Here is a 10804-nt window from a genome sequence, read left to right on the forward strand (position 1 = left end):
GGACAACATAAAAAAAGCCTGTTCAAGGGGAGGGGGGCTTTTTCTATCCCATCCCCCCCCCCCCCCACCTCAACCACCACACAACCCCTGCTGGCTCTTTTTTGGCCTGCCCACTTTTTCATGTCATCTCTACTTACCAAAAGCCTGGAACAGGTTAATATCAAGCCGTTATTGATAACAGCTATTGTTTGTTGTTGCTCCGGGCTATACAATAAATAACTGCTAGTCTGAGCCCCAAATATCATTGAATGGCCCGACTGAGAGGTGGTCACCAGCCCTCCCTTCTCATATATCCAACCCTCCCCTCTCCTGCCCTCCTTGAAAATTTGGATCTGTTAGGAATCACTAACTATTAGTCTCATAAAAAAATTCCAACTGTCCTCAAAATTTACAACTGTTATTATGTAGCCATAGCTAAAACTGGTAGATAGATCAACTTCAGACTGAGTCAAGAAAATATTAACTTAATTACTATCATGAAACACTGACTGTTCCCAAACTTTTGAAATCACTTTCGCCATCCTTCTTCACTTGTATACTTGCTTTCAAATTCAAAGGAGAATTAACTTTAGAGACATATTTGTAAACAGATGTTAAGAAGGAAAAGGTCCTTGGAGTTAGCTCCCGACTCATGGGCAACGTGTTAGCAAAAATCCTTTGATCCATTGAGCCGGTTAGAGTAAATTTATAAGTACGATCAGTGCATACATTTGCTACTTCTAGCGCAAAGGAGAAAGTTTCATAATCCCTTCTCAAGAATAAGAGACAATTCAAATCCAAGTCTTTCACAGTTGTCTCTGAACCAAACATTTTACGTGGAACACCATTCTCAAATAGTACTCCATTCTTTGTTACATCTGTAATGCTCTCTTTGGCGCATGCACAGAGCTTGATGTCAACCGATTTGTCAACGCATGGCTCAAACTTGCTATACCTCGTCTGCCGTGCAAAACTAAGAAAAAATACTCTTTGTTTTGGTTGAGCGAACTGCTTTATGGAGACTTTATAAACTTCATCCTCTTCATATCCATGTGGAGGGACCACATGTATGTCCATAGTGGTCATAATGTACTCCCCGTGGAAACGTTTAGTAACATTGGTAAATGTTTTTCCAACAAGGCGTTCACAGTTTCCAAACCCAGATTTTTTATCTGTATCACCTGAAAGATGGAAAAATATTAAACCAATTTTTTATTGAGCTCAAGATGGAACACTTTTTCAACTATGTTTGGTTGGAAAACTGGTCTTCTGGAACTATCTATCGAAATCAACCAAAAATAAAAAAAAAATAAAAAATAAAAATGAAAAAAAATTGGTACAGTTAATATTCAATAGTTGTTCCCAACAGAACACAAATTATAATTCAGGCACATTTTGGATAAATGCCATCTACCAGGAAAATTACTGTGCCTCAGTAGTCACCAACAAAAACAATTTCAAAACTTGAGACTGCCAGATAAGAAAAGCAATGAGTTGATTCTGCATTTCTTTTTGTCATTACGTCTATTGGGCAAGTAATATTATAGTGAGGGCAACTCAGATGCGGATCTAGGGAAAGGGTGCTGGGGGTGCGCACCCCTTCCCCGCCCCCCCGCCGAGATGAAGCCTTCTTCTTTGTATTTACTTTTATAATTTGTTTACCTCACCCGTCAGTTACGCCAGTTGGTGCAGCTTCTCTTACCTTCTCTAAAGAAAAATCCTGGATCCGCCCCTGCAACTAAAATATAAAGTATACTGGCCCACTGGGCAACTGGATTTCAATTTTTTTTCCTGCCCTAGCTCAAAGTGTGACCCCATCCAGCAGCACATCCCCATTAGCCTATTACTAGGGAGCCCTCCCCCTCCCCGCACATTTTTTGCACAGTAATTGCACATACATCTAATTAGTGTTTATTGAAAAAGAGCACATCATAACCTTTAAAAACAACACCAGCCAACATCTTACCTCCCATATACTGTTGTTGTATTGCATCATTCATGTATCCAAGTGCAAATTCTGCCAGCCATTTGTGATTATCTGCATTGTCTTTGATATGACCTTCTTCATCAAAGCCTTCACACTTACACCTGGTCAGCGGAAGCATGTACAAGTCTGCGCATGTACGGTTGGCAGGAATGACTGAGAATATGCCTGTTTGTGAAAAATCCTGAGAGTTCATTTTCTCAGGGTCGTGCAAACTCATGAGTGCTTTGTGCAAATCATGTAGGATGAAGAGCCGCTTTTGATTTGTGAACAAGGCAGCCGTCCTTTGTGGTCCCAGCTTTTCTTTGACACCATCAGGAACAATCATGAAGAACGTTGGATCAAATAACTCTCTTCTACCTTCTTCTGTGTAACTAAACGGCGTCATTTTGTGGCCATGGTCTGAAAATATGATGGTACGGGTGTCAGAAAAGCCTGCCAAGTTGACGAAGAACTTTGCCAAGTTGGCATCCATGTTGATCATCCGCTTTCCAGTCATTTCATGTCCAGTGTTAAAATGCATGTACGACAGCAAAGGTTTTGCCTTTTCATCTTTTTGCAAAGCAGTGTACACCTTCGTTATGTAGTCCATGAAATACCAACTGAAAAACTGGCCATTGAAACACACTTTAGCAGGAGAATCATAGTGGTTTGTTCTGCCGTACTTGTTCACTACCGTGCAGGAAAAATGTGTCAAGCCATAGTGGTCAATTTTTTTCTTGATCAACTTTTCTTGTAATTCCTTCCACCTGTGGCGAAATAAAACACTGATGCCTTAAAGACACTATAACATCATTTCACTCAGCCCAAAATAGGGCTGTCAATAAGGGCCGTAACCAGTAGCATCTGTTACAGCCGAACATGTTTGATGGGCTCTTGATGTTACGGGTGAACTTGTAGCTGTAGTTGACACAATTCTCCCATAAAGTAACAAGTTTGTTATGGGCATGATGATCAAGGTTATAAGTGAATCAAAACTAATACCAGTGCTGCAAAGAAATAGTCCCAGTAAAAGGAAATAGAAATTATGTGGACTCTAGACATAAGTCGTGGAGCGTGCTAGCATGTACGACCATTTGTGTGATTTTCTGAAAAAAATTCTTACTGTTAAAGCAAATAATATTTGAATATTTTTGGAGATTGTTGGAAGGTTAAGTTTTAAAACTGTTTACAAAGATTGCTGAGTGAGGCTGGTCAATGAAGATGTGAAGGTGCTTTGTCTTAACATACCCGCAAATCAATTTGTTAAGTGTGCTGTCAAAATTTGGCCAAGGTTGGAGAGGAATAAACTCAGAGAAGTATTTTTAAGCAGCCTTCTGGAAGCGTTACTACCAAGGCCTTAATTTAGTTATTGCTTAGTACTTGCAGTGGTCCCCTAATGCTTAGCCGATCAAGCTTTATGGGTTCCAGACCTGGCCTGGGTCACTGCATTGCGTTCTCAGGCAAGACACTTTACTCTCACAGTGCTTCCCTTCACTCAGGTGTATGAATGGGTGCCAGTGAATTAAATGCTGGGCCAGGGGGATCAGAAATACCTGCTTAATGCTATGGAAACTGGAATAAGCTGCTGCAGTGATCTAGACCAGATGGCTTGACACGGACCTTGGCATCATGTCTTTCTCATAGTCATACAATACGTGTGAAGCACTCCCGCGGCTGAGCACCCAGCATGCCGATGATTTTAGGTCATAACTATGTTACTTGTACATGTAGCTTCACTATCACTCTCATGTCACACTCACCTTGATTTGAACTCCGAGTCACTGGTTGGCACCGCTCTTCTCTGAATATCTGTTAATGCACTTCCCCAAATGTCATACCAACAAAGGTCCTCTTGAAAGAGGGTCTGGTAGCCCCACTTCTGGAAGGTCCCATACAACACCTCCACGCCTAAAGGAGCCTTTGTGTTCTCTCCTGAGGCACTGATTTCATTGTCATCTGTAAATAAAATTTAAAATTACTCCTTCCCTTCCACATAGTTTTCTACATTACTTTGTAATGATCATCCTTTAAAGTTGCACAGGCTCCAAGTTCCTGCGAATTCCACTCTGCTCCCTCATTACCAGTGCTACATGTAAAGATAACAGTTTGACAATGGATATCGTCTGACCAAATTTGTAATTATACTTAATGTCCAAACAAATCAGTAAATTATGTCTGGCAAAAACAGAGGTTTAAAAGCCGCTGCATCATAAAAATTATTTCCAGCACTGAATTACACAACATTATTCCAGGGAAAGGACTGGACAATGACAAAAAATATAAGCTACAGAACACACTGAACCCACCTTTGAGAACACCAGAAAAGAATGGCCTCAAGTTTTCGAATGTCTGTTGACCAATACTCTGGTCGAGTTCAAAATCCAGGGCGGAGGCCTTGATATTTGGATCCTCCCTAATCTTGCGAAGTGCCCCTATTGCTCTTGGAAGGGTTCGATAAAAATGCGGTCTGGATATAGAGTCAAGCATAATCACATTGATATTGATACTACTTCTGCTCTTACCATCCTCAACTTTCTTGAAAGTTGGTGGAAAGGTAAGCGCTTGGAAATTACTTCCACATCTTAAGAAAAGAAAACTAAAACCCCTTTCCAGGTTTGTTTTGATGGCCTCCTGCACTTTAGCAGTGATTGTGTCCTTTGGTAATGGCTTCCAGTCACTGACAGATTTACCCAGTTCTGGATTGACGGAAGCAATTTGGATATCTGATGACCCACAAACTTTGGCGTCGCATGACAGTTTATCATCTCTTGACTCTGTTACTTGAAACGAACAGATATCTGGGTAGTGAGTCTCGTCACATTTCCGATCCTCAACACGTCCTGGCTGTCCATAATGTTGAAGAATTACCTTAATACCAGCTTTTTCTGGCCTGAAAGAGAATTTGATGATAAATTAATGGAAATATTGCACACTTACCTAACACTTTGAGATGAAGTTTGTCCCAGGATTAGAATCGTTCCACTATAAAGTTGATCTTAGGGGTAGGTTAATACCTGTGTGCTAACAACTTTACTTTAATTAATCTACAGTGTACATGCAAGATAAATTTTATGGACCACTTAATAAACAAGTTTACGAAAGTCACTGGGTATGAACCAAGAGCCATTCTTGTGAAGCAATGTTCAATATCACTAAATGAATATACTGAGCTACAACAGGGCTGTGCTCTAGAAGGGCCTGGGTGCCCCAAGCAACCAACTTTTACCTTTGGGTGACTGGAAAAACTCACATTTTTCATATAAGCTTAAGTACTGGGTACCCAGGATTTCATGGTTAAGAACCTTTGGGCTCCCAGTATTTTTTCTTAGACTACAGGACCAAGAACCTGTAGCTGGACTGAAATGTAAACTTCACCTGTACATACCTGTGAGGAATACATTTAACTGTTTCATTGATACTAGAGCTATTCTGAGTGAAAACTGTATTCTGTTGACCAAGACTCTGCTGTTGAGGGAGAGGGCTTTCATTTCCTCCTGAAACAAAAGTGACTTCACGCTATTCATTATGAATACAGAAAGAACAGTAATATTATTGAAGATTTTAACAGATGATAAAACTCCTGGTCATTATGATTAAGGTTAAGAAAATCATAAATTATGTTTGTATGTGAATGGGACCATGACAAGGTGTTTGTTTAAATGGGAGATGTTCAACTGTGGTTTATATTTCTTGTGCATTCCCTTTGACAGTTGAATGAAGGCAAAGAGGCCTACTGGTTAGCGTGCAGGACTCCACATCGGGCACTCCAGGTTCAAACCCTGGTCAGAGTCAGTGTCACAGTCAGTGTAAAAGGTGTTAAGAGTCAAATGTGTTGTGTTCTTGGGTAAGACACTTTCCTTGCGTTTCCTAGCGGAGCGATCGAGCAGCAAGCGGCGTAATAATATTAACGGAGTTCCGCGCGCGGAGGATTTCAGGAACAAAAACCGACTACTCGTAGTCTAGCCTATGTGCACTGGTTTAGACCAAATGCTCGACAATTGAGCATGGCTTATGCCTCGTCCACACAACGTCGGACGATTTCAATAAACTCTGAAAACGCATCAAATGTTTTCCGTCCACACTACGCCGAAAGAATTTAAAAACGCAACAATCACCGGTCATTTTGGATTTGTTTTTGAGGAAAACTCGGTCAGGGAAATCAGATAATTATTGTGACGCCATCGTGTTTGAAAAGCTCCGTTTTCAAAATGCTTGCCGTCCACACGAAAAGGAAAAGCCGTCGTTTTCAAATTGTTCCGGTTTGAATAGCGGTTCTGAAAAGTACCGTTTTCGTGACGGATTTAATAGTCTGTATTATAGGCTTAACCTTAGAAGTAAAGCTGCGTTTTGAATTTTTCCCGGCGGAGAGGGCCTTACACTTGGGTGTAATGTTTCAGACAATATGCGCGACTTGCCGACCAAATGCGCGACAACTGAGCTTGACTTACGAAGTGAGCCACTAATTTCATATGCTTCTCTTCGTCCAAGAGTAATGTATCAGGGGTTTCAGGGAAATTAAACTCAACGGCTTGGTGAAAACTTCTTTATTCTCATCTATTCTACCAAAAATTCATATTTAACAAAAATTGTCCATGAAAACGTCTATGTCCAGGGGTGGGATGGGGGTCACTCTCCATACAGCAGTGCCATAGATGCTTGCTCATGGGTCAAACCATGTTTTTGCACCTCCACTTTATTCTAAATCAAAAAACTCGTCTGAAGATGGTCAGGAAAAAAGTTCATTCAAAACACGCCTACAAAACGAGCTTGAGGTACCTTAGTCCAGTTCTACCCGCCCTCTGTCATGCAAATTTGTAATGACATCTGCAAATGGTTAGACGTTTTTGTCTTCTAGGATAAGGACGATAAACCGTAGGCCCCGTCTCACAACTCTGAAATCCGAGGGTAAATTAAGTAATGTATATATGTATGTATCAAAGTATATAGCAAGTTACTATCTATTTTGCTCATTCACACATGTTTGAAAAATCATCTTAAAATTCTTGTAAGTTTATGGCACTTGCCACGAAACAGAAAGGGTGGCATTTTAAATCGCATGAAGCCTGAAAAATTTAGCGAGTGCTTTGACATAGAAAAGCATCGCATTCAGGTATCAACACCATCTTTACGAAGAAACCGACGTTTAGCTCTGCTAGAGTCCAGCCTCTGTGTGGACCTGTGGGACCACTTCTCCTAAGCGACCATTATTTCGAAATAACAAAATTTTGCTTGTGAAATCACTTTAATGGAACTCAGTCACGGTTTGCGCACATTGAAAAGTTTAGCCTCAATTTTTCAAATTCGTCGTTTGTAATCCGTGTTAATCTTCTCCATCCTTAGCCATCCTTGTTCCTTTGTGGGTTTATCATTATCTCTGGTGTTTTTCTATCTTATTAAACTGCTATTTTCAGGTTTCCTACCATTAAAATGTAATTTTGTATGTGGCCAAAATAACTCAAAATTCCGTGACTGAGCTCCTTTTAACTTCATGTGCGAATGCGACCACTACCACTTTTAGAGCTAATGGTAAGCAATTTCATCTTCCCTCGATCACACCCCACTACAGACGCCAATTGTTGAGACAGACGTGCTTTAACCCTGATTTGACAACAAATATTGCTCCCAGGCTAAAAGAGTTATTTCTCCGATGTTCGCGACTGACTATATTCGTGATAACGCTGGTCTTGCAACCGCCTCTTCAAAGCCACCATATAAATTAGGCGTTTTAAGTGGTCACTTACGGGAGCTTCCACTATATTCACCTTCAAATCTAGTAAACAAAATTTGTTAACCTCGGCGCCAGACTCTCTTTTCTTCTCGTGACGAGAGAGCCTGGTGGTGAATTCGAAGGAAATTTGAGGGCTGTATGACCGGCAGCCGGTCGAAGTTTTAAATAGACTAAATTACTGGCTCTATGTGAAGTAAAACAACGTAAAAAGAACATTGTGCCAGGCGAAACCAAGAGGGTCGCCTGCATGGCGAGCGATACTTATTGCCACTGAGCCACCGAAACCGGCTGGCAGCTTTGGGAATATTTTAAGTACTGTATATATCGTGTCACCCTTACCATTGTTGAAAGGTAACTGTAAACAGGCTAACCGGAATGCTATTCAGGCCAACCAGAGTGCTTTTCAGACTAACCCGCGGAGTGCTATTTAGCCTAAACTACAATAAAGGTCATTTAGTCTATTTAAAACCTTGATCGGCTGCCGGTCATTTAGACACTTCGTTTTTTCTTTTCTTAAACAGGATCATATTTTAAGTCACTAGCTACGTCCCAGCTAACTCTCTCTTGAGCGTCTTCATTCGGCAACGCATTGAAAATCCCCGCTAATCTTTCGGAGCGTTTCTTTCTGAAATATGCAAGATAATCATTTTCGGTTCTTGTCACCCTCTCGCATTTTTGTTTCAGCTCTGGCGGGAGATCCGACTTAAGCGTTAGTCCCTTAACATGCTTATTGCCGTAAACTAGTTGATTGCTTACTTGGTCTGTAAAACATTGACTCTTCAAGTCAGCTTTCATCCGACGAAACGTGGCAAGATCTTCATAAAAACTCTCCCCTTCCATTTTGATTTTGTTCCAAAGCGTTTGATTAAAATGTTCAAAGAGCAACACGTCGGCCTTGTTCCACCTCTTGATGTTTTCTATAATATCGTCGCTTATACTCGAGGCTCTCTCTTTGTCGAGTCTTTCATTGGTTTTCATAAAGAGAACATCTTCCAATTCCCAGCAAAGAACGCGTTTTAGAAGTACCGCGGACTCATCAAAGTAATCAGAGATCATGACCAAATCGAATTCCTTGTCCAGAAACGCAACGTAATCTTCGATAGCTTTTGCGTCTTGGTAAAATTTGAAATCCAAACCCAGGTCAAACGACTGGGGATTTCTGGCTAAGCGTGAAGATCCTGTTTTTGTGATATCTTTAAACTGAATTCCTTTCTTTAGAAATGCCTTCAACGATTCCGTTGGGTCCCCACCAAAACCGAAAATTTTGCCAACGCCCATGTAGTTGAAAACAGATTCATACTGTTCCACCGGGTTTCTAATTATCGTAATGTACTTGCTGGCATCATGCGGGAAGAGAAAATTCATCGTTTTCTTATTGAATCTTGTGTGACTGGCCAGGAAATTCGGTCGAGTTCCGTCGAAAGGCAAGGCCTGTCCGAGGCGAAAGCGCGTAGGCCAACCGATCAACGTGTCGCCGCCAAGAACAAACGTGAGCCCTCGAGCGTCGCCATAGCGGAAGAGAATATTGGTGACAGTGCTGGATCCAGCTTTGTGTGTCTTGAGGAAGAGGACATGTTCAACTGGAGAACACTTTAGAGCTGTGTTTTGATTTTCACTCGACGCATGTGTGACTGGAGTTTGACTCGCTGCTTCTTGGTTTTCCGCGGCACTCAGTGCACGTGTGGTCGTACCGACATCTGTTTCTGCCCTATTAAAGGAGAATAAATAAAAATTAATCAAAGAAAACGGTCACGTCGATGGCCTATGCTTAACTCGGGTGCCAGCCAAGCTAAACTTGTTACTGATTTAGTAAATGGTTTGAACCCAGGAGTATCAGTGGTTCGTATAGAGTTATCGTCCGGGTGGGTGTAGTTCAACAACAACTACAACAAAAACTTGACAAACTTAAACAACTGTTACCGACTAACTTACTTGACACTGAGAGTGAAGAATGATCATCTCAGTTAATTTTCCAATTTAAGCAATTGGAAAGAAGAAGCCTGAAAAAATCAGGGCTTCAACTGGATTCGAACCCGTGACCTCCGCGATACCGGTGCGATGCTCTACCAACTGAGCTATGAAGCCACACATTGGGAGCGAGGTCAATTAATTGCGTTCATATCTTCCCGTGAGGAGTGAAATGATGTGAAGTTTATATGAAATAATTCATATACGAACTGCGGTTGTAGATGAGAGTGAAGAATGATCATCGCAGTTAATTTTCCAATTTAAGCGATTGGAAAGAAGAAGCCTGAAAAAAATCAAGGCTTCAACGGGATTCGAACCCGTGACCTCCGCGATACCGGAGCGATGCTCTACCGACTGAGCTATGAAGCCACACATTGGGAGCGAGGTCAATTAATTGAGTTCATATCTTCCCGTGAGGAGTGAAATGATGTGAAGTTTATATGAAATAATTCATATACGAACTGCGGTTGTAGATGAGAGTGAAGAATGATCATCGCGGTTAATTTTCCAATTTAAGCAATTGGAAAGAAGAAGCCTGAAAAAAATCAAGGCTTCAACGGGATTCGAACCCGTGACCTCCGCGATACCGGAGCGATGCTCTACCAACTAAGCTATGAAGCCACACATTGGGAGCGAGGTCAATTAATTGCGTTCATATCTTCCCGTGAGGAGTGAAATGATGTGAAGTTTATATGAAATAATTCATATACGAACTGCGGTTGTAGATGAGAGAATGATCATCAAGATATGAAGATATGAAAGGGAAGATATGAAGGGAAGATATGAATAACTTGACAATAACTTGACAAAAGACGAACAACAAGCACTGAAACGACTGAAAAACGACAACAACATTGTCATACTACCAGCCGACAAAGGACGTGCCACTGTTGTTATGGACAAGACTGACTACTTTGACAAAATGGATGCACTGGTTAACGACAAACAAACTTACGAAGAACTTAAACGCGACCCGACGCCAGCACTTCAACGTAAACTTAACAGCAAAATACTTACGCTTAAAAAGACTGACGCTATTGACACTACTATCGACTGAGGTGCTCAGTACCTCAACCACCGAAACTCTACGGACTACCGAAACTGCACAAACCTGGTATACCGATGCGACCTATAGTGTCATTCTGTGGGTCCTCTACGTATCA

The 10804-nt window shown here is 41.3% G+C and overlaps 2 protein-coding genes across 2 annotated transcripts in view; both read right to left on the reverse strand.

The window, feature by feature from the left end:
- Window positions 1-59: 59 nt before the first annotated feature.
- On the reverse strand, window positions 60-5469 carry LOC145470515 (uncharacterized). The gene is made up of 6 exons (XM_081454323.1): window positions 5331-5469; window positions 4883-4940; window positions 4252-4835; window positions 3706-3901; window positions 1931-2712; window positions 60-1151 (listed from the first exon to the last, which is right to left on the reverse strand). The coding sequence occupies exons 1-6, from the start codon at window positions 5467-5469 to the stop codon at window positions 475-477; spliced, it is 2436 nt and encodes an 811-aa protein (XP_081310449.1). The 3' UTR covers window positions 60-474.
- A 2597-nt stretch (window positions 5470-8066) lies between these two features.
- LOC145469866 (galactosylceramide sulfotransferase-like) overlaps window positions 8067-10804 on the reverse strand; it is a 7068-nt gene continuing 4330 nt past the window's right edge. The window contains exon 2 of the mRNA XM_081453677.1: window positions 8067-9381. Within this exon, the coding sequence (XP_081309803.1) occupies window positions 8187-9381 (1195 nt within the window). The 3' untranslated portion in view covers window positions 8067-8186. The remainder of the gene's footprint in view (window positions 9382-10804) is intronic.

Source organism: Orbicella franksi, chromosome 15, assembly GCF_964199315.1.
Source record: "Orbicella franksi chromosome 15, jaOrbFran1.1, whole genome shotgun sequence".
NCBI classification, from domain to species: Eukaryota; Metazoa; Cnidaria; class Anthozoa; order Scleractinia; family Merulinidae; genus Orbicella; species Orbicella franksi.

Coding starts and splice junctions, on each gene's coding strand:
- LOC145470515 (XM_081454323.1), bottom strand. CDS start 5,469: ATGAATAGCGTGAAGTCACTTTTGTTTCAGGAGGAAATGAAAGCCCTC. Junction 4,941..5,330: donor GTTAAATGTATTCCTCACAG/GTATGTACAGGT, acceptor CCTACCCCTAAG/ATCAACTTTATAGTGGAACG. Junction 1,152..1,930: donor GGGAGGTAAGATGTTGGCTG/GTGTTGTTTTTA, acceptor CAGGTGATACAG/ATAAAAAATCTGGGTTTGGA.